Below are 24,017 nucleotides of genomic sequence, written 5' to 3'. Positions count from 1 at the left end.
CCCAATTCTAGCCACACCACCCACTGCTTGTTTTGACCGTTAGCTGGTCTGGTTTCCAATTTCTCCTTAAAGAAAAAGAAAAACTATCCAGTTCTTACTGAAGCAGAGAGATGAGGGGAAATATGCAGGTGGTAGGTATTCTGCTCAATCATTTTGTGAGAAACAACCCCACTGCAACTTTCCACTGTCCAGTGAAAGAAGCCTTAACTATGATTGACCTCTAGGGAAGCAGTGATATCCTTAGAAGCAAAAAGAAGTCTAGAGTGACACACTTCTTAATAAAGGATTTCCTTTATTAAAGGATTTCCTGGTTCATTTTAAAGACATGTTTTTTGAATATTGTCATGATTGGACATGACTATATCTATCTACAAACAAAACGTAGCAGCTAGGACTGGACTTTGCTCTTTCTAACTTGGGTTTTATTTCATGTAAATGATTTTTAAAATGCCCTATCAAGGCTAATGGAAATGAAGGCCATTGCTGTTATTCCAAATTTGCCAGTTGGGTGGGAGAGGCAAGAGAGTGGCCTACAAAATAGTTTAGTGTTGTTAAGCCATGTTACGAAGACAGAGGATTCAAAGAGAGTAGTGTACAAGAACCAAGTGGTGGAGTCCCATATTGTTTGTTATCCATTCTCCTGGTATTTTGTTTGCGGTTTTTTTAGGAATATGAATTTGGGGAGGAGATAGTGAAGTTGATCGTGTCCACTGGATTTGGGGGAATGAGGTGCTAGGCAAGGGACACTGTTGCTTCTTCGAAAGCACTAAAAGAATGAGAGAGAGGAATCTGTACAACAAGAATCTGTACAATACAATTCTTGCTTTATTTTCTGGTACCCAAAGGTATTTTTTTTGTATAATGCCATACTGCTTTCCTTCTTCCCACCACCACAGGAGCTTGTGTGATTTTGACAAGCCACAAATTGATGCTGAAATCCATTTTGAGAACATAAAAGTTGTTGAAAAGTAACTGTAGGTGAAAACTGTTGTGTGTTTTTATGCAAGATTCCTGTCCGCTGCTACAGTGATGCACAGATTGCTTTTTGCCAGCATCTGTGTGTCAAAAATGCAGCAGGTTTATGTTTGAATTCCAGTATCATTGTAATAATACACTGCAACATAAGAAGTGGGTATATCTATGCCAGATTGCTTCGCTTTCTAGCTACCAAAACACACTTCAGATAATACAGTGTGAACTTGCCTCAAATCCATTATTGCTGCAATCTGTTCTTTCCCCATCTGTATGCCCATATCCATAAATTGAGGGCAATGAATCAAGAAGGGAAGGTGGCTTGAACAGAAATGGAGGGAAACCTGTGCTGAACTGGATTGCACATGGATTAGAGCTTTCTGTCGAACCTAATCTATAGTTGTGGTGGTGAGGAAATAGTTCTCCTTCACTAGCATTGCCTCTTTTTAGTGTTGTGCAGCAGAGCTTTTTTTTTTTTTATGTTAGAGGCTTTCCATAATCCATGTGTTTGAACCCTTGGTGGCACATTTTGGCATATTTGTAAGGTTAAAATTGCTTGCATCCATTATGAGTTAGACTCCACATTTCATGCAGTGTCATTAGACGTAGCCATTTCCTCTTTGTTTTCCTCATCCATGAATTACCTCATTTGTTTTTCCCCTTAATATTTTCCTTAATGCTCTTTCTTTCTTTTCTCATAACTATGTTTGATTTACACACACACACACATTTATATAGCAAAATATATATTTATGCATTTCTCTCTCTTTTGTATACCCACCATGCCCATGTTGTGTATTTATTATTTTTATTAATTAAGAAAAAAATTAAAACAAAATTATATATATGTCAGGGCAAAAGTAAGCCAGGTACAGGAACACGAGGGAAGATTGACAGAAAGACAGGCAGACACAATTAGGAAAGAATTCAGGGCAGGAAGCAAGCCTCAAAAAGGAAAGGAAGAGGTTCTAAAAGCATAAATTGTTCAGGCATCTTTAAGTTGGAAAAGAGGAAATTCCATTTTAAAAAACATACCATTATGAGCTTTCTTTAAAATAGTAGTCCAGAATTACCATCTCTCTATCAACATTAATCATCTCCAACTATATTAATGTTTTTGGAATTCAGATATTCTTATGTGATAATTTCCTTACTGGGATCATAAAAACCCTCCTGTACAGGAAAAAAAATGTTAATTTTGGTGACATAACTTTGCCCTTTTCTTTTAAAGATCAAGATATGCTTTATTTTAAAAACGGAATCATCACCCTTTTGAAGGGGATGAGTATAGTGTACATCTGGGAGCAGAGAATAGGGATGAGTGAATATGTCAATTTTGATTTCTCATTTGATTTTTCATTTTTTACAAATGTTAAGTTCAGTTTTCACATTTCCACATCAGTTCACTTTTTTTTTAGTTCTCATGAAGATTCATCAGCATTTTAGTGTAAATTTCTCCTAATCCATACATTTTGTATGTATTTTTGCCAGATATACACATTATTTAGACATACTTTTCCCCAGTACAATGTAGTTTTGCATTTTATTTTCCCTCATATATGCATTTACATGCACATTTCCCCATACATACACATTTCATACACATTAATGGGCTGCAGAACTGCATTGTAAAATTCAGGGAAGTGCAAATGTCAACGGATGGCTGTGTTTTGTTTCACGTATTGTTTCAGAAAGTGTTAATTAAGTAAATTTGCCTTTAAATGCAGACTGGATTTCATTTCTCCTTCATCTCTCATGGAAAATGGAATCAACTTTGGTCCACACAACCACTGTATTCAGTATAATTCTCTATTAGAGAAACACCTTGAAATTTGTTCATACATGGTTCCTCACACTGGTGCAAATGGCACATATTCACAACTCAGGGAGTAAGTCACACTGGAGACACTGTGGAGCTGTAGGGACTTATTGGTACCTATAGTGGACCCGCCAATTTGTGGACTACCAACTTGTGACGGGCTTTCCCCAGTTCTTAATTAAGAAGGCATTAGCATATTTCATCATATGACATGATCTTGTATACATGGCCTATCTGTTCTTTCCTACTTTTGATTACAACACAAACTTATTAACAGTGCAATGGTAATCACAGCTACTTGAATTCAGTGGGGCTTACTCCCAGGTAAGTAGGGTTAAAATTGCTCCCTTAATTAAGAAAACTAAATTGGAGCATCCAAAACTTAAAATTTGAATCAGTGCTATCAATTGCATTTGATTTCCCCCACAATCACTGTAGTTCTCTTTTGAAAACCACTGTTTGATATTCAGGAGGCATTCCATGAGCACCTTGCTCTATCTAATTATATAAAAGGAGTTCGAGTCTTTCTGTTTTTACTCCTATGCAATCACTTTCATTGTCTTTAGCTTGCTAGTGAATTGGGCCATTTTGTTTTGGTATATGAATGGCATTTTCATTATACTGAAGTGTTGTGTTCTGCAGAGCTCACTAGAAAATGGAAGTCTTTAAATTCAGTTGTCCAATAATTGCATAATCTGTGTACTATCTTACAGAAATTCATCCTGCATATTATAGTGACAGTGATGGTGTTCCATTAATCTGCCCAGTAGTACTTTAATCTGATCCTCTAATTTAGACCTTTAGCAGAAGTGCCAGGAAACAAATGTTTCCTATATCTTGATCAATACTGATAAAGACTGAGTAGTGTTCTAGGCATCGTTTTACCTTTTTCTTCTTTTAAGCTTGACAGTGAAAATGTCAGACAGATGCATCCTGAAAGATAACAGCAGCTTTCTCCAAAAGGGGAAAGTTGGTCTCACTGTAAAATAATGCAAACTGAAAAGAAAATGCTATTTATTCTCAAACTGGGCCTTTCTGAGAATGATGACTATGAGCTATTGAGATTTTATCCAACTGAAGTGAATAAGAGATGCACAACATTGAACTCTTGAGAGTCCCATGGACTGCAAGAAGATCAAACCTATCCATTCTTAAGGAAATTAGCCCTGAGTGCTCACTGGAAGGACAGATCGTGAAGCTGAGGCTCCAATACTTTGGCCACCTCATGAGAAGAGAAGACTCCCTGGAAAAGACCCTGATGTTGGGAAAGATGGAGGGCACAAGGAGAAGGGGACGACAGAGGACGAGATGGTTGGATAGTGTTCTCGAAGCTACCAGCATGAGTTTGACCAAACTGCGGGAGGCAGTGGAAGACAGGAGTGCCTGGCGTGCTCTGGTCCATGGGGTCACGAAGAGTCGGACACGACTAAACGACTAAACAACAACAACAACATTGAATTGGAGCTGCATGGCCCTGAAATCATGATTAAAGCAGCATCAGCATCTTCTAAGTGCCTGTGAGTGGGAAAATATAGTAAGCCCACAATGGAAAGTCCTGGGTCCATTAGGCGTTAGAATTTAATCAGCACTTGGGGAGCTAAACTGGATGCCAGATTCCTAATCCTTGGACCCAGCTTTCTGTGTTCAGGAGATCACCTGGGAGCCGGGCCATTAAAAGAACAAAAGAAAGATAATGGACCCTTAAGAAAGCCAAAGACAGGGGGCTTTGTGCCAGATGACAATTGGTTGGGGCTGCTCCTCCCGCTCTGAGATAGCCAGAGTTTAGAGCTGATGGTAGGCTGTGATGTGACCTAGAGGGAAACAGGTTGCACGCGGTAAAGGCAGCAAGCTGAAAAGTCAGAGAGGTGGAGCCCAATGTTGGGTGTCTCTTTGAATCCAAGGTTGCAGCTGACTCTTTGGGGATATTGATGCAGTGAACCTGTCCATCTTAGGCTCAGGTTGTATATGTGTGTAAATAGGCCATATATCCTAAAGACAGCCCAGTCTCTGCTGTGCCTCATTTTCAGAATGAAACATGAACCCTGACTGAGTGCCTGGAACCCCTGGAATCTCACACCGCTATGAGACTGGGGTGGCGTGTAACAATATAGTGACTTATGTACATATGTATGATGTATCTGGAAATTAAATACACTTAGGTTTGAAGATTATTTTAGTTGTGAATTATTATGTTGAGGTTTGTATTAATTATGCATATATTTCTAGAAGTGGTAATGGAATATGCATTTGGTATATTTTCCTTTATTATACTAAAGTAATTTTCAAAACGTGTACAGTGATGCTTTGTGGTAATTATGAACATTGAAGTTGGCAAATTATAAGTAATTAGAGCAGGTTTCCATAGTAATTCCTGTGTTCTGAGTCCTTTGATTATTTGGCCATATTTTTGGAAAAGACAATCAAAAGAGGCAATCTTTGGGACGCATAAAGAATGAAATTATATATATTTACACTTGTTTAATCTTAAATCAAAATACGGTTTTCTAGAACTTCCAGCATTATAGCTTAGTTTATTATGCTATTGTAGAAAACAGAAGCGACAGAAAGGGAGTGGAAATCAGTAAAACATTACAGAATTTAAAATAAAGCAGATAGTCTGAGGCCTTGGTTGTCATTTTTAGGTCACTGCTGACATCTCTGAATATAATTTTCATATGAACTGCATTTCAGGGCTTGTATGTGCTTGAAGAAGCGACATTTTCACAGCAGGGAACCAAATCAAAATGAAGCAGTCAGATGCAGGTGCACAGTAATGGAAGTGGGCTATTTACCCTCAAGCAGGATTGCTGGGCTGGGAAAGCAGAAACTCTCCCAGCAGAATGGCCCTGCTATTTCTCTCTGATATATATCTCAGTGCCAAACAGTATTCATAGGGGGCCTAAATAATTGTTCTTTCACTTGTATTTAATGAGATGCATTGCCCAATGCTGAATAACTGAGGCACTTCCTTTTGTTATGCTAACTAGATGCTATTCAAGTCCTGCTTTCTTTGACTTCTGTTTAATCCTTCCTGCTTCTCCAGCCTCAAGCCAGGCAGGGAAACAGTTGAAAAAATGGAGGCTTGCACTGTGTACATCTGCTGCCTAGCTCAGTCCTATTTTGTTAAAGAAGTAAGAGGGGGAGAACATAGGATTTGTATATGCAGCATTACAGTCACTACACACATCTTGTACAGCTATGGACAAAATACAAAAAAAGTTATATGGTTATGTATTCTCCAAAACAGCATATGCAAGTATTTGCTTGTACAGTATATGCATTAAATTAAATTAATAACAATAAAGCAAATGGCAGAGTGATGTCATCTCATTTATTGCACAGAAGCAGGCTGGGCTGATAGCTGAGTCTTGCTTCAATTCTGGTGATTGGATAGTAACATTGGTGATGGAACAGCACCCTCCATCACACCTCAGGGCAGCAGGTTGGTGTTAGTGGGCAAGCAGGAATGTAGCACATATACAACGCTGTCTTTAAACATAGGGGCTGCTGCTATCACTGCCCCACAACATCTGTTGTCTGAGACATTTGCTTTACTATGCCCCAATGGTATAGATACCCATGTTCTAAAGATCCATGTTTTGTGCTGTGGAGATGCACATGAAATATGCACATGTTCATATATGATGCACTTATGGGGATCTCTTTTGAGTTTCACACTGAAAGCTTTTGACAATGAAAAATAAGTTATGAGTTCAAATGAGTTCCCTAGTAATAATAAGTTTATTATCTGCCTTACAGATAAACTGATGTGGTTCTTTGTAAGAGAAAGTTTCTTGATTCCTCCTTTCTTCAGAGGTATATTTATGGCTTCACCTGTTGACTTTTTTACTTTACAGATTGGGGAGAAACAAAATGTTCTTGTGACAGAAGAATCATTTGATTCCAAGTTTTATGTTGCTCATAATCGATTCTACGAGCAGGTAAATCTTTTTCTTGGACTGATGGGGGAGGCAGCAGGAGAGAGAATGTCTTTCTTTCCCTCCTTATTTTAACAATCATATAAAGATTAATTCATCAATGTAATCTGTTTACTGACATTACCTCCTTCAAAAACACTGATATCACTCATATGGAGGTACCCTTGTGTATCCTCATTTATATGGCTTCTATCCCTTTAAAATTTGTTGGACAGAAATCATCGGCAACTGGTTTTCAGTTGTATGCAAAGCTACATGCTTATAACAATATTTTGATACCTGGATCCTATGTGACATGAAAGAAAACCTCAATGTATATCACAATAAAACATGTAACAGTTTGTTTGTCCTGAATGCTTATTTGGTTAAGAATATAATTACAAAGCAGAACTGTTTAAAATTTCCTGATAGTAAATTAATTTGAATACATCTACTCAAATTCTGAGGATATACATCAGAGAACCTGAAAGAAAAAGTAGATCTGATGTTGCATATGTTTTTGTTAAGGTAGGTCTACCTGTTACCAAATTTTACAGTAACATGCATTACTAACTGTGATTTGCAGATTTTATATTTACTTCCCCCCTCCCGATGTCTGCATGTCAAACTTGAGTACTTTAAAGTGTTCCATTTAAGCAAGTTTTTATTATTATTGTTTTAAAGGTACTTGTGCCAAAGAACCCTGAGTTCATGGGTAAAATGGTAGAAGTGAACATTTTTGAAGCAGGGAAGCACTTTATGAGGGGGAGCCCAGTGTCGGATGCCAGAGTGTTCACCCCATCTATCACTAGGCCATTAGCCAAAGGAGAGGTGTCTGGTTTAACAGAGGTGAGTAAAATACATGTCAGCCTTTGCTACTCTAGTAAAAAAAAAGTGAATGTGAAGGCTTTTTAGATGTGAATGAAGCTCTAACCTTTTAAAACAAATTACAATCTGAATTTTAAGTGAATTGTTCTGGGTAATGTGGAATTTGTCTATTGTAGAAGCATCTCTAATTTTGCTTTTTTATTTCTATGATATAAAATGGGGGAAATAGTTAGGAGGACAACTTTTAACAGTCCTTGGGAGAAGATTATAAAGGATTATCTTGCTATAATCCAGTTGAATCATCAGACAAGAATGCTGCCAGTCTGAGGTGGTTTCATGAGAAATTTCTGCAACTACCATATTGGCCTGAATATAAGCCTCACTTTTTCCCCAAAGTGCGGCTTAAATTTGCAACCTTACAAAAATTGGTTTTTACGATATCGCTGCTGAAACAGACATATGGTAAAATGGAACAGGTGTGAGTCCCTGCAGAATTTTAAGGCTTATATTCAGATATTGACTTTTTTTTCTTTTTCCCCCTTGAATTTTAAAGGTGTGGCTTATATTCGGGTGCGACTTATATTCGGGCCAATATGGTGTATGTAAAAATAGTAGGTGCTGCTTATGGTTTTTGCATGTTATATTTTGTTCACAATCCACGTTCCTGTAATATGCCTGAAATACTATTGCACTCAAAATAGCTGCATTGCTGGAATTAATTCTTCTTGGATTTGCTTTGCATTTAACTGTAACACACTCCATGTAGTTATTACCCTTTCGATGAACCAGTTCTGCCTGAATTTTTCATCAAATAATATTATTTTTTATAGTTTTATTCTTAAATTATCCCTTAAGTTTTGGCTTTCATTGTCATGGTTTAGCACAGACAACAAATAGTAAATAAACTTCCAGTGAAACTTGATGGTTTTAATTTTTTTATGACATGTGATTTCAAATGGTGTTACACCTTCTATGGGGAGCACTAAAGCATATAGTCTGTATTAAACCCAGAAGGGATTTGGGCCAGTGTCACGTTATCTGTAATTCTTGTGCCTTGATTTTAATACTTTCATGATCTTGGGAGTAGTGTTAGGCAATGTTGGGTTTTCAACATTGTGATGTATCACCAGCCAAACATCGCAATCTGGCGATACACCACAATATTGAAACAAGCCGCATTGGCCTTAGCCCGTGAGGCATGGGGTGAAACTGTCACAGCTATCACCATGGGAGCTGAGGCCCTTTCACCCCAGCACCTTGCAGGCTGTGACCAATGCAGCTAGCCGCTGCTCAGCTGGGGGAGTGGGAAGGGCCCCACTCCCAGCTGAGGGAGCCCGATCTCTCAACTGAAGGCCAGGCAGCCGCATGGCCCTGAACAGAAAATTTTAAAGGAGCCCCCACCCCACCTCCGGCTCATGCAAGCTGGAGGAAAGGTGGGGGCTTTATTACACGTCTTTGTTGATGAGCAGGCAGCCAAGGGAGGAACAAGCTACATTGGTCCCTGCCAATGCACCATATTTTTCGCTCCATAAGATGCACTTTTTCCTCCTAAAAAGGGGAAATGTCTGTGTCTTATGGAGCGAATGCACTGGGCGGCAGAGGGATCCCTCAGCTACCGCGAACTGAGGGGTGCCTCTGCAGCCGGAGCCATGGCTCCCGTCCGTCGCTCGCTGTTACTTTTGCTCTGCTGGCTTCAGCGATAGCTGCGCAGTTTGCTCTGCTGGCTTCACAGCGAACCAGGAGGAGGGACAGACGGGAGCAACCAAAGCAAGAGCCGCACATGGCTTCTGTCCAGCTTTGCGCAGCTCTCACTTTAATTGCCCATCCCTCCTCCCGCCTCACTGTAAAGCAAGCAAAGCACCTGTCCCGATGTCTCCTCAGAAGAAAAGCGAGAGCAGCTTACATGCTCTGTGCAGAATATTTTTTTTGTTGCTTTCCCCCTCTAAAAACTAGGTGCGTCTTGTGGAGCGAAAAATACGGTAGCTTGTTCCTCCCTCAGCGGTTTGGGGCCAGAGGTGGTGGCCTCTTCACCCAGCAGTATATTGCAGGTGAAACTGCTGGTGCTCCTGAGTCCCTCTGCCGCCAGTGCCTGGCTATAGCTTGTTTCTCCCTTGTGCTTTGGGCGCTGGTGGCAAAGGCACTCAGCAGAGGCAGTTTCACCCGCAATATAACGCCAGGTGTAGCAGCCATCACAGTCTGGCCCTCATACCAATCCTGGACTATGTATTGATACTTTGCCCAGGCCTACTTGGGAGAGAGTTTCACGACTGAGATGATGCCACTAAGAAGGCCATGTTACTGTTAGTCACACTTACCTTTAAAGTAGAACAAGGATCAAGGGCTCTGGTGATGACCATAACTGACAGGCAGGTTTTTGCAGGAGAAGACAGTCTTTCAGATATTCTGGCCCCAAGCCATTTAGGGCTTTAGAGGTAGCACCCAGCACCTTGAATTGGGTCTGAAAACAGATACAACAAGATTAGTGTAATATCCAAAAAGTGGAAACCTGAAAGCATTGTGGCTGCCACATTTTGCATGAACCACAGTTACTGGCAGTTTTGTGTAGGTATGTTTCAGTAAAATGCTCTGTTTAGTAAGGCATGTGTAACTGGCCAGCTCTGGCTTCTCCAGGAAAGCAAGCAGTTCATGCCAGCAAGATCTGCACTGTCAGCTCTAATAGTAGCTCCCAAGTTGCAATCTGGATCCAGAACCGGTTGTACATCCACTCCTGGACCAGTTTGTCTACTGACCATCAGCATCTCTGCCTTCTATAGATGAAGCCTCGGGTTTTAGCCCGTATCCATCATTGTCCCCACACCACAGTCCAGTATATCTACAGCCTTCTTGGCACCAGTTGAAAGGGAGAGATAGAGCTGGCTGTCAGCATGACCTCTCGCATCAGCTTCATGTAATCTGGGGGAAACCAATACCACCCCCAAGAGTGCCTCACCTAGCTCAGGCAAGGAGACAGATGGTGGGTGGCATCTAATCACATCAAATAAATGTGTAATTATGCAAAACACTTTGATGAAAAGCAATATATTAAACATATTAAATAAATAAATAAAATCAATCATTAGAATCCCAATCCTGTCTGTTACCCAAGGTTCACACACTCTAAACCAAGAGGTCACTTGAAAGTGTATCTTGATAGGCGGATGGACTTCCAATAGCTCCGTACAACTCTTCCTCCCTGCCCCCTGGTTCCTACCTCCTGCTGCATGTGTAACCTGGTGGGTATAATTTTGTCAATTTGACCTCTCCTTCCTTCCCTAATTAGGTTTCTGCTACACAGGCTAGATCAGCATCCTCATCCAGGAGCAAGTCCAAAGTCTAGCACAAATTGGGCAGCTTCCTTTCATTCTCCCGACAATGAAATGCTTTACTTAACCTGAGAGTGACTAAAACAATGTCCTCTAGGATGGTTAAGGAAACAAAAGACTATCCACAGTATAGATGTATTAGCCACAGAGTTTAAGTGAATTTTGTCTGTTTTGATTCAAGAGTATCAAGTGTTTCACTCAAAAATGAGATTTTGCTGGTTAGAACTGAAGTTTAGAAATGTTAGATGGTTAACTGCCAATAATATCAAAAGGAATAAGGTCAACATTTCATACATTTCTCCCAGGTTGCACAGCAGAAAGAACTGAAACATAGTTACTCTTTTTCATCATTATTTTTATTTAATGTCAGGGTCAGTTGTTTCCAGCCAATTGTGTCAAATAGTCATCAACAGTTTTCCATTTAGGCTTCTCTTGAGAGTAAGGATGATCCCCAGGAAAAGAATTTCACTCACCCAAAACATGATATAGTGCTGTTCATTATAAATGGCACTATCTTTCTTCCTAGTTGGAGTCCAAATTATGGTGAGGTGACTACTTTTCCTCCTTTTGTATTTCCTTTGCAACCCCAAATACTCATTTCAAATGCAGTGGAACCTGTGGCTCACATGTTTTCAACCTGGTTTTCAGTCAGATGAAGCTTTGATCCTAGTAACAACTTCATTTGAACATTAAGGCATACCCACCCTTCCCTTGCCCCTCCCCACCCTTAATCTTTTGAGAAGAAACTGGGTTTTAAATAAATTGTGTGAGAGCGTTTTTTCCATTACCGGGCTAAAGATCAGAAGAAGATTCAGATGATTCAGATGTTCTTAATTATATGTATATGTAGCACAGAAGGTTTGACCCTTAAAACATCTATTAACACTCTTTCCTCTGAACCTTTATTCTCTAAAGCACAAAAGTTTAAAGCAGTTTTAAATTTGCGGACTTTAATAATAAAAAAAGCAAATGAAAGCTGCATGTGTAAAGGTAAGAAGTAGTAAAGAAAAAAGTGTTGAAAGTAGATCTGATGTCCGACAGATCAGTGACCCATTTGTGAAAAGCCAGTTCGGGCATTCCTTTCTCATCTCGTAATTTTTCACACCTAAGATCTTTGATTGAGTTCCTGGCAGGGGGTATTTTTGCAATATTTTAGAGAATCCAATTGTACATTCTGTGTTCCATGTACTATTGGAAGCTAAGAATAGCTCACATGCCGGTAATAGTTTAGATATTTAATATGGTTTTTACCACTGCGAAGATAATCAACTCAATGAATGAACAATTAACTTTTAATTTACTCTCATAACTAATATACACAATGTTTGTATTGCCTATTGTTTCAAAAGGGGATAGGAACTTATGTGGCCTAATTTCCTTTATATACACAACATTGATATATTGACTATGCTTATGTTGGGTTTGGGGAATAAAGTATATTTGAGCCTGAGTTCTGAAATCTGCTACCATTACTGCTTCTTGCATTATGGCAATCTTTGGACTAGAGCACTGTTGTTGTTTCCTCTAAGCAATCCCTGATAAACTGTATATTTGGCGGGTTCAGCTTTGACATGACTATCTCAGCATTTTCCTCTGCAAGTATCCTGACCACATACAGTTCTTTGCATGCTCTCTGAGTTACATTAGCAGGAAATTTTCTCTGTGTAACTGCATTTATTTATTTTTTGTAAAATAAACACTTCCCCTCAGGGATAGCTCCAGAGGGTGGCCAGAGTGGGCATTTGCCTGGACCCCAAGACCAGCAGAGGGCCCCCCCCCCCAACAGTGCTGCTGTTTCCACAGAGTAACCAAGATCATCAAGAGCAGCATAACCCAGTTCTCTGTTTGTGTGTTCTACGTCTTCTGGGTGCATGTAAGAGGGGGCCCTGAAGCCAATGCAGCTTTCACTACAGTGGAGGCTGCATTAGGCTGCGTTGTGTGAATGGCTCAGACAAGAGTCCTGCTTGCCAGCTATAAGGTTTTTTGTGTACTTGACTGCAAATTGTTTTAAAGAAACAGTTATTTAAGATAGGAAACTGCCTTGTAGAGTATTCACATTAATTTTAGTCTAGAAATAGCTGCTAAAGAACGAAAGTACATCAGAGAACAATATCATTTTACTCAGAAGGTCTCTTTATAGGAACAACATATTGCCCATTCTTTCCAAGGCTATTATGTGTGATAAGCATTAGAAATTTTGCTTATCTTGTTGGAAGCTTCTTTCCTACCAGAACTGTTTAACATGCATGTCTGCACATAAACAAAGAAGCTGAGAACACTGTTAGCATAGATTAATAGCCCAGAATTCCCTAGGAGGAAGAAACCATGCTCCTATTTCATCAGAGATCATTTTAGTATATAAAGCTACTGTTGTGGTGCCTTCAGAGTCTGAGAGAGTTAACAGCCAAAAATAGCATCTGAAAACCTGAACCAGCCAAGGTCATGAGGTGGTTGTACTGTAAGTTTGTGTTCCTTTCTCCTCCAGGCATATCTCATATGGTTGTCATTTTCAAGTATCTCCTATGTTGTCCACAATTTCTTTCTTTGGACTCCTGATAGATGGTTTTGGCATTAACGCATTTCAATGGAACTACTTGGAATTTCACAAAAGAAACTGAAATAGGCAGAAAGCACTGCCTGCTAAGCTTGTGGAAGCAACCCAAGAGGCTCACGTGGATTCGGATTCTCTTATTTTGCAAGAAATTATATTGCCTAGGACTTTTGAGATCATACATTTATGATACACGCAGATTGTTTTCAGCATAAACGTTTTAAAATGATTTAATGTAACTAACCTGCAGAGAGAGAGGAATTACTTTTGCTACTTTTAGTGATGCATGAGGATTAAAAAGCATTCTTGCAAAGATAAATTATGCCACACCTCTGGCTGGTTGACTGCTACATATTGATAAGCCATATTACTGTGAGCTCTTTCCCCTCCAGTAAGTGTGGCTTGGAGAAATGGGAAATGCAGTTTTTCACATCTGAGTGGCTTTATGCTTCAAGATGTTGGGTATTTAAATGTTCAGAGGGAAATTCTGTTTTGCAGGGAAGGTGGGAGTCATACCAGAATAAGACATACATATTTGAAATATTCTGGGTTTTGCACAATTTAAAATATTTGCAAAGAGTTATGGAACCTCCACCCCCTTCGCTGCACTCTGGCGGGGAGGCTGGTCCTGACGCCCAGCTGCCACTTTGGGATCCCCCGCTGGCCCCCTGCTCCTGACACGTCCCCCCTGGGGCTCCCCTGGCCTTGACCACCGGCGCCCCCTTCTGGGAATCCTCTGATTCGCTGGAAAGACTCATGGAATCTCTTGAGTCATTGTCCTCCTCTTCCTCGCTGTCCTGGGATTCATCCCCATCGCTCTCCATCTCCTGCCTACCCTGTGCCTCTGTCCCTGAACCCCTGACACCTAACATCAGATTATTTGTACTGAATCTACTAGTAGTCAACTTAATTGGATCACCCAGTTTCTAGTACTCTATTCTCTACTCATGAATACAGACTTTTGTAAGCAGATCTCCTACCAGTCCTCCCCACGCTCTGGATTTTAAAGTGTAAATCTCAGAAATACTGCCATACAAATAAATGAGTTGGAGCCACCAAACGATTGGACTGGAGAAGAGGGTGGCAGGCAAGTCAAGCAGCTGGGATGTTTTTAGAAGGCAGTAATAAGCGTAGGCTGTGGCCTCAACTCTACATCTTGTGCAAGCCCTTATAATATCAATAAGTTGTTGATCAGGGCTCATAAAGTGCCTAGCATTTTTTAAGCATTGTATAGATATTCAAAGATAAAACAGTCCCTGCCCGCAGGCTCACAAGGGCCAAGTTTGCACATAGATAATTTTTGGCCATGAACATCCTGATCTGGGCCATTTTGTACCTGCCTGCTTAGCAGGTGAGAGAAACAAACCACAATCTCTCTCTTCATGTTATTACTGAACCAGATATCATGAACCACCATCAGTAAGCCAAAAACAAACCTTAATTATTATTTACCATGACATGTGAAGAGGGCCGAAGGAACCTTGGAACAACAACTCCTTTTCTTGCCAGTGTACGTGGTTCTCGCTCTTGCCATGGGGTACAAACTCCCAGTGGCCCTAAGAGGCTCCCTCTGGCTGGTGGCAGTATCTGAAGTGTGCCTCATTGCTTCATAATAAACTGTGTGACACATCACTGTCAGTTACTGTGTTGTCTCAACATTCTTCTCCTTTAGCAATTTGATAGTGACTCTAGCACACACACAGTACAACTAAAAATCCTGGCTCAAACTTTGCCTAGGAACCTTACTGTTATGATCCTGAATTGAGGGGCTTGAGTCCAAACCTTGGTGATGTATGCCTGGCATTAATAGATGACACTCTGCTACACAGCATCCACTAAAACTGGTAGAATAAATTTGAGCTGCGCCATTGAGCAACTATTTCCCTTTTGAGACCACAGAACTTACTCAAGAATCAAAGTAACTTCTCTAGAAGCATATATGGTATAAATTTAACCTTCCTGATAGAATGTGTTTGGAAAAGAACAGTATTATTAATTTGGAAACATGCCAAAAAACCCACCCAACACCCTAGCAGCAACTTTCAGAGAGCAGAGGCTCTTTCCTGCATGCATTAGGAACATTTATGTGAGGTTATCCCACTGCTAATTAGGTAAATCAAACAAAGTTCCCAGAACTTAACATTTCCAGGGAGAGAGGTTTGTTAATGACTCTTAAACTTGACTGAGCATGAAATTAAAAAAAGAGTCTTCAGTCACTCCCTCTGGTGTTTAGATGCATGCCAGCCGGCACAGAAAGCACCTACACTACTTTGGTGTGTGAGAAGACAATGGAGCCATGAAATGTTTATATAAACAACTTTGTATTCATGGTGAACTCAGGGAATACTAAAGTGGTCTGTTGATAGACTTACACTTGGTGATTGATCAAATCCCATGTCAGCCACCAGGACCACTGGCACTAGCATGTGAAGGATGCACATGATTCCATAAGCTACTAATGTTCCTACGTACTGAACAGATCTGTTCCTGTGTAACAAAAAGGTGACCAGTGGGGAAAGGGAAAGAAGAGTGAAAGTGTCCCTGTATAAACATGGAACGTGTGATTTGATAGATTCTATGAGAACAGAATCTTCAAGACCTACAGAGGAAACGGTAATCGTGGAAGGAGTTTTCAAATGTATCAAAAGCAGGCAGAGAAGCCAAGGAGGATAAGGACTTGAATAGAGACTTTTTGGATTTAGCAGGATAGTTTTGGTGAGGGCAGTTTTAGTGGAGTGCTGAGGTTAGAAGGAGGGGGACCAAAATCAGGCTTGAAGGAGAGAAAGTTGAGGAGTAAGCAGTATGCTCAGTGGGTTTGGGGAGAAAGGAAATTGCACAATAATTGGCGAGAGCAGATGGGTCAAGAGGTGATTTGTTTATTTTAGAATAAGGGAAGCTGTGTTTTACATATATACTCCTTCCAATCTGTAATGTCAGTCTTGGTGTACATGAGTAAGATCTCATGCAAACCTGCACTATAATTATTAGATTTATTTTGTAAGTTGCAGGTGCATCAGAAAGCGGGAAATGAGTGAGACTGAATAAGAGTGCGCAAATACATATTATTACTGGCACACATCAGGTCAGAATTATTCAGCAAATACTCTGAAATGCATTTGATCATACACTGGAAGTGTTAATAATTTATATTATACCTTATTAGTAAAACCTTTTGTTTCTGCTGCTGTCACAGCCAAAACAAGTTGAAAGGCTACTTCCAGAACAGTTAATATGTTTGCCTTGTTGATAGTAATTTTTACACCTGACTTTGGAGATTTCATAAAATATAATCTATAACTGAGGTTTGATTAAGAGTTCCATTTCCCCGCAATATATGTTCTTTGCTTCTCCTTTCTCTTGTTCTATTTGAACAAAGTGCCCATTAAAGTGAACTGGGATGGCTGCTCTCAGTTTTCACTTCTTTCATGCAAAAACGTACATATTTCATGCTGCATTGTCAAAAAAGGAAAGGATTAATTATTAAAATTCTGTCATTATGGGTGGCGCCTTGTGGCATTTAAGGGATTTCATGTAAATTTATGATGTTTGGGGCTGGGGGAGGAATCCCCATTAGTAATGAGGCTTCTCAAGACACAGTTAATTTCAAGCTGCAAATGTTGGATTTAACATGACTTCAAGACATGACACTGAACTCATTCTCTGAGTGGTTTTAAATATTTGCTAAATATTGGGCCTGACAGTATACTAATGGTATTTACTATGTGATTCCTGTAGTAGAGAAAACAAATAGTTTCATGATTTGCTCTAATTCTCTTAGATCTACATTGTTGCATATTTGATTATTTTTGCATGTTCCTACATTTTATCTAGCCTATTTGTGTTTGTAAATTTTTGTTTCCAGTGTTCTACAAAAACCATTCTTACTATTATTATCATATATCAATTCCTATAGGTAAGAAGAAGCAACAGTGAATCCAGTGTTCAGTGCATCCCTATATCTTTTCCATTATAATATGTATCGTTTTCCATACAGTGCTTCTTTGATCCTGGTGGTCCAAGAACAAGTCTATCACAAATGATAAATATCACTTTTCACAGTTAGGAATTCGAGAACATTTTTGTCTTGCTTATCAGGAAAGCAACAATAAACTCCGATAAGCAACTTGTAGTAATTTTCCTCAAGTGTCCATATTTAGGAGAAAGGTTTGGCAGTTATTGAAAAATGTTCCCATATTTGAATAGATATCTCTTTGATGCCCAGAGTACAATTCACTGTATTCCTTACACCTTTTTCAAATTTATATTTTTATTTCTGCAAGATTTTATAGATTCTTCACAAGCTTTGTTTATTATTCCTTCTCCCATCCTATTAAAACTCTTAATTGGATATTTGATCTCAAAAAGTAATTTAGATGGATCTAATTTGGAAAAAAACTCAAACTAAGCAGAGAACCTTTTACCCAAAGTTGATTTTTAAAGAAAACTTAAATTGTATTGTCATCATTTCATCTGAATACACAATTACCCCTTCATGCCCCATGTTTTCCCACATAAATTCTAATTAATCATCAACTACAGAAGCTAGTAGGGATTTGGGGCAGGACTTGTTCTTACTTAGCATTTATCCCAGATCTATATAAGATTAAAGTGCCTTTTTCTTTGTACCCCTGGAGCATAAACTACTGTTGACCAATAATAATGCTTGTGGATAATGTCTTAATAAAGCTTTTTCAAACAGACATATCAATAAATTTGGATTTTTAATCCAATCAATGATGCCTTGGACATTTTCCCAGCAAGTAAACCATATCATAAAAACCTCTGTCAAGAGTCTTGGATGTTGTTAGCTTACCAAATTAAAGACTAAAATGGAGCATTCTTCACACTGGAACTCTTGGCCTTGGCTGAAACTCAGAAAGAAAGATTGGCCCTGCAGCAAACCCTATTCACTTATTAGGCTTTCTTTGGTCATGCAGATACTCCTATTCTAGTTTAGGTAACATTGATCAAATTAGGCATTTGTCTAAGCACAATTTATAAATGTAAAAATTTATCACTTAGAAAGTAAAACATATTCACTGAATATAGGGTATACTGTAAATTGATAATGGGATAAAGGAAACTAATAGGCATCCAAGGAAATAATTAGATTCCTCTGTGCAAGCTTTTCTTCCAAGTTTAATCAGTCTACAAAATGAAGTCTATTATGAGGTAGCTTTTGTTGCAAATTAGTGAAATGTTTAATAATTGGTACTCTGTGGTTTCCAGTTTATTTCTCCATATAAAGGTTAATTAGCTTTGACTCCAGAAACGAATAGCTGTAGCCAGTTATTAATTTTTCAGATTCATTAGGCAATTGATTTTAATTACTCTGTCTGTCACTACATGGAAATAGCCATCTATTTATGTAATATTTTATGATGGAAGTCTAGTACTACCTTCCAAATAGTGGATACAGTTTAGTATTCTTTTATTCCCATGGCTTTAACACCTTTCTGCATAATAACCTCACGTTCCACAAGTTTCTAACACCTGTAGTTCATTCATGCACCATAAGTCATTGCTACCTTAAATGTTTAAAAAGGAATCTGTGGGCCAGGGTGCTGGAAGGCTGGCACCCAGGGATGGAGAGGGGCCCTTTCCTTATGAGCTTAGATGTCAGGGAGAAGCAGAGCTGCTGGCATGCCCCTCTGGTGGAACACAGAGCCTCATCGGGGAGGGAGGAGGAGTACAACCAGCCAGGAGGGTCTGAAGGAGGAAGAGGTGGTGGCAGAGCTGGAAGCAAAGAGGCAGGTCACTGTTTTATCATCAAGAACCAGGCGCTGCCTTCATAAGTGGAATCAGACAGTGCGCACATAGCAGGCACACAGGGCAAGCTGCCTCATCTTTAAAAGCTTGGTGGGAGGGCTGTGTCAACCATTGGGACATCTTCCATTTGCTTATGAACCTCTTACCTTGCTCATGTACCTTGTAGTCTTGACTACTAAACCTTGTGCCTGCTGCCAAGGCTATACTGCTATTAGCCAGAATAAAGATAGCAACACGTACTGGTAAATAAAGATGATATCAGTGTATTTTGGGATGGGTGCCTGACAGCTAAAGTAATCAAGGTACTGAGAGTCCCTGTGGGATCAAAGGCTAGCTCTGAACTGAAGATCCAGGAGGAATCTCCTGGAAAGGTCTAGATGAGATATTGGAAGCAGGTTTATGCACTTGTAGCATAAGATGACCATTCCAAAGACAAGGTTGATCACAGGCCAGGAATCCATCTGAAGGAGGATTGCTAAATAATGTAGGGCAGTGATGGGGAGGAAAATTATATAGGCAAGGTAGGGAAATGAGGACCAGCAGGCACCAATGTACACAGAGAGGGGAGGCTGATGGGCAAGGAGACAAAGACAGAGACCTGACTGATAAGTATTTATAGTCACACCACGTCAATAAGAACCAGAGGACTGCTGGAGTAAGTCAGATTGGGCAGTGATGGATTTACTGTTAATACACCAATAGAAGAACAACAGGAGTATATACCTGATGTTTCCATCAGGTTTGTATCCTTAGCAGCAAAAGAGGTTGCAAGCACACCTGGATATTCCTCCCAAATGATATCTATAATAGAAAACAATGAAATAGTGCATATTTCAGGTGCTGGGAAGCTATAGTTGGCCATAATCTTCCAGAGTGTGTGCAGTGAAATAGATGCACATGCCAATCACATATGCTTTTTTCCCCCTGTGTGGAAAAGTAGCTCGGAGTATGATCAATAAGATGGATGTTTTAGTGCAGGCACCTCCTGAGAGAGATGGGGAAAGAACTGCAGAGGATGTTAGAAGACTGCTGAGCTGGCATACTGTGGGACAGAAACAATTATCAGACTTAGTGGTGCTGTACAGTGGGAAAGACGACAGTGCTGCTGGTCCACTTTATCACTGACTGCAGATTTGCCTTTTAAGGAAACAGAAATACTAAAGGGAAAATACAGATCTCAAATGAATTGGCATGAGTTATATTGTAAAATAGGATTTTAGTCTACAGTGATGTTAACAGCTTTATTGCTTTGGCAGTTAATTTCATTGAAAAGGCCAATTCCATGTTGCAACGGCCTCAGCTCTTTGTTTTATACAATTGTACTATATTCTTTAATTTATTCTAAGCTACAAGAGAGATTGTCTTGTTGAAAGTTGAAGGGAATTTTCCTTTGTACTTGATATGTGCCAAATGTTCTTTGCATCTTTCTCAATTTAATTTCTGCATTTCTCCACAGGAGTTCAGACATGCACTGGAGAACAGCTCAGAATCAAAAGCCTGTCCATCTGCTGAGAGGCATAAAGGACCATTGAGCTACAGGATGGCAATGCAGTTGCCTTGGCAACAAGGGGGAGGTGTACTGAAGGCGCTGTCACTAAGTGTGACTCTTCTGGCAGTCCTTATTGCCTTTTACTATCGAGGTGTTTAAGTGGAAATCTGAACTGAATGATGACATCGTCAGGAAATATAACAAGATGGTTGGAAACGTCAGAGTAAAAAGTCGGACAATTTATACGCCAAGGCCTTACCTTTTAATCATAATCTAGATAAGACTCTCCTACATTGGTATAAGTTATTTAGTTATTTTTCCAAGATCAAGTTAACAGTCTTTTCCACGCTTTTCCATTTTAAAAGAAAGTGTTTGTCTGCATATACCAGGTTCATATTTGCCACCCATAGGTGTATGTTTTAGAAAATTAAGTTATTGAAGTATTTTTCTTAAGTCAAACAGTTGATAATGCACTTATGTGAAGCCTTATTAAACTTTCTTAATGTACCTAGAAACATGTCATCTTTTGTGTTTTAATGAAATGTTCAGTTCAAAAGTTGCTGGGCATTCAGACTGTAAAAGTTGTAACTATTGATTTGTATTGTTATATATTTTCTTCATGTTCATAAGAATGAGTAGTCAGACTCTAAATGCAAACAACAAAACTAAAATACAGTAAATCGCTTTAGAATCCATTCTCTCAAATACATAAAGGTCCAGAGGAGATAAGGCAATATTGAAAGTGGTGAATGTTTTGCTATTCCCTCATTTGGTGTCTTTCGTCCTTGGCTAATGCATCATCTGTCCATATGTGCTTCCTAAAGCAAGAACATGTGCAGATTACAATTTTGCAGTTCCCCAAATAATGACGCATTCTTGAGGTTGGGTAAAGCAGAATGTTTTCTTGGTTGGTTTTCACCCATTAGAATGCCTCCTGCCAATTTGCTACAAGTGAGTATCTCTGATTTATCCATTATAGGGTTGATCTTCATGAGTACCTCCATCCCAAATTCTCACTACCTAAGGACACTCCCACCACAGATGAATAAAAGTATCAGATTGATAGCAACCAGACCTGCAGTCTGGGGTCACGGTACCCAGTTTGTGTGTTACTTTCCCTTGGGTATAATACTATCTGTGGATTGTTTTTGATATATCCTCTCTGATATAGATAGAAGCAGATAATAGCCGCTCTACTTTCCAGATGCTATCCCAATGGCTAGGTGGAATTTCCACCATATATCTTCCAAACCACACTAAGGGCAATCAGCCTCCCATGGTATGCTAGTTCAGCATACAATACATATTTGAAACCATGCCTAAAACCAAGGCCTCAAAAGATGCAAGACCCTAAGTAACCTGCTCTTGAATTTCTCTGCTGGAAATTAAATTACTGGCCTGATGAATATTAGGCCCATTAAATCTGTCTCTTCATTGTTCTTTCATCAGTGGATGGGTGTAGAAATTTATCTGTTTTTATTTATTACTGCTTATATTATTTTTGAGAAGGGGGATCTCCAAGTAGTTTACAGCCTATCTTAAAAGATCAAATACAAAAAATTCTAGAGAAATTCTGCATTACATAAAACACCACAATTAACAGCTTAAACATTGGCATAAAACATTTCCCCAAACAGCCACATTTTTAAATAGTGTAATTAGCAACTAAGCAAAATAAAAATAAAAATAATCACACTAACCTACCATATGCCCAATCAATCATGCAATTAAATGAGCCAATTAAATTCCCACCCCTTAAACAAAAAGAAACACAGCCTAATCTAACCACAGCTAAAATGCATCCCACTCAGTTCCACTCAAACACACCCTTACATAATCAACAGACTCACAACAAACACATAAACACTATAAACTGAAATACCCAAACTTCACTCCTCTTGCACACCCTTCAGTCAAACTATGCACACTCTGCAGCCAATCCCAGAGTTCAGTGTCGCATCCTTAAGCAATAATCCCCCACATAGCTTCGCTATGAGACTCATGACAAAGCTAGCAAAATGCCAACATACACAGCAAGCAGCAACACACAAACAAGCATTCCTACCAAGCACTCCCCATCTCCAGGCTCTCACTTTTGGGATTACAGAAACCACTGTCAACAGTAACACTTGACCTAAAGTCAAGTAAAACCTATTGCCATGCATATTACCATGAGATACCTGAAACATGTAAACACACACACACATATACACACACATACATTAAATTTATAAATTGCCCTTCATCTTAGGATCCCAGGGCAGTTTACAGCATATTACAACACAAAAATGTGTAATATAATAAACAAAACAATAACCCCGCTTCCCCTTCTGCCTGACCTCTAATCAAGTTCGTCATCCTGATTTGACCTCCTGACAGAGTAAGCCACCCAGCCCCCAGTAATTCTCGTAGTTGCATTTATTAACATGACTTGAGGTGAGAACACTCCAGCAGATATTTGCAATGAGAACCCGGATTTGCGCTCAGCATACCTTTGCACTCATCACCTGAGGTTGGAAACTTAAATGCTATGGATATGGGCACTTTGATTCCCCCTACCCTGCACTCTAGACCAGGGTTTTCCAAACTTGGGTCTCCAGCAGTTTTGGGACTACAATTCCCATCATCCTTGACTATTGGTCCTGCTAGCTAGGGATGATGGGAGTTGTAGTCCAAAAAATAGCTGGATACCCAAGTTTGCTCCTTTCCTTTGGTTCCTTCCCTAGGTAACTGACCCTTTAAGAGATCTCTTTCTTAAGCCTCAGTGTTCCATTTTGGAGGCAACTATCCTAGGTCAGATGGCTCCAACCTTTGGTCAGCTTAGCTGCCCTTCATACCCTCCTGCCCCCTTTTATTATCTGTTTTAGTCAGGATCATCAGGCAATGCACAGCCTTTTGCTCCTACTTCACCCGTAGGACTCCACTGGCCTTCACTTCTCTACCACAGAACGCCCAGGCAACCCCATGGGCTTGGCACTCAAGACAATTTACGAGCATCTCCCTTGGAAGAACTGTGTTGGAAGCCCCCTTGGAACTTTTCCTGAGTAGTCAGCCTTCTGGTTCTGTGAGAAGCAATGCATCCTTTCCTGTAATAAATTGTATATTCTTTTACTCTAAGCCTTGGTCTTTTGTCTGTTGATTCCGCCTGATATAACTATAATGTATGTTCAGTTTGCCCTGTGGTGACCCTGAGCTAAAGATCTAGTGCAAGTTCCTCCAGTACATGGGTCTTTCTTTCATTGAAGGGGGCTGGACTAGATGACCCTTGGGTCTCTGCCAACTCTACGATTCTATGATTCTTCAACACAGGTAGGCAAGGTCCCACAATAGCAACCTGGCCCAGGAGAAA

The 24,017-nt window shown here is 39.7% G+C and overlaps 1 protein-coding gene and 1 long non-coding RNA gene across 15 annotated transcripts in view; one reads left to right on the top strand and one right to left on the bottom strand.

The window, feature by feature from the left end:
• The window catches only part of CDKAL1 (CDKAL1 threonylcarbamoyladenosine tRNA methylthiotransferase), a 227,640-nt gene extending 203,855 nt beyond the window's left edge, over nt 1–23,785 (top strand). For all 4 annotated transcript variants that reach the window (XM_081014204.1, XM_081014203.1, XM_081014205.1 and 1 more), the window contains 3 exons: nt 6,649–6,732; nt 7,393–7,557; nt 20,636–23,785. In XM_081014204.1, coding sequence (XP_080870330.1) covers nt 6,649–6,732; nt 7,393–7,557; nt 20,636–20,827 — 441 coding nt within the window. In that variant the 3' untranslated portion in view covers nt 20,828–23,785. The remainder of the gene's footprint in view (nt 1–6,648; nt 6,733–7,392; nt 7,558–20,635) is intronic.
• Nucleotides 1–24,017, bottom strand: part of LOC308481682 — a 98,735-nt gene that overhangs the window by 7,669 nt on the left and 67,049 nt on the right. For 6 of the 11 annotated variants that reach the window (XR_013988791.1, XR_013988792.1, XR_013988795.1 and 3 more), the window contains one exon: nt 9,852–9,994. This is a non-coding gene — a long non-coding RNA (uncharacterized lncRNA). Of the gene's footprint in view, nt 1–627; nt 767–3,676; nt 3,771–6,825; nt 7,193–9,851; nt 9,995–24,017 lie in introns of those variants that run through there. The other 5 variants (XR_013988794.1, XR_013988798.1, XR_013988793.1 and 2 more) reach the window with 5 other exon arrangements.

Source organism: Podarcis pityusensis (assembly GCF_964106645.2).
Source record: "Podarcis pityusensis genome assembly, chromosome: 7".
Classification (NCBI taxonomy): domain Eukaryota; kingdom Metazoa; phylum Chordata; class Lepidosauria; order Squamata; family Lacertidae; genus Podarcis; species Podarcis pityusensis.
The sequence above is the reverse complement of the archived record's forward strand: the minus strand, read 5'-3'. Positions and strand labels throughout refer to the sequence as shown.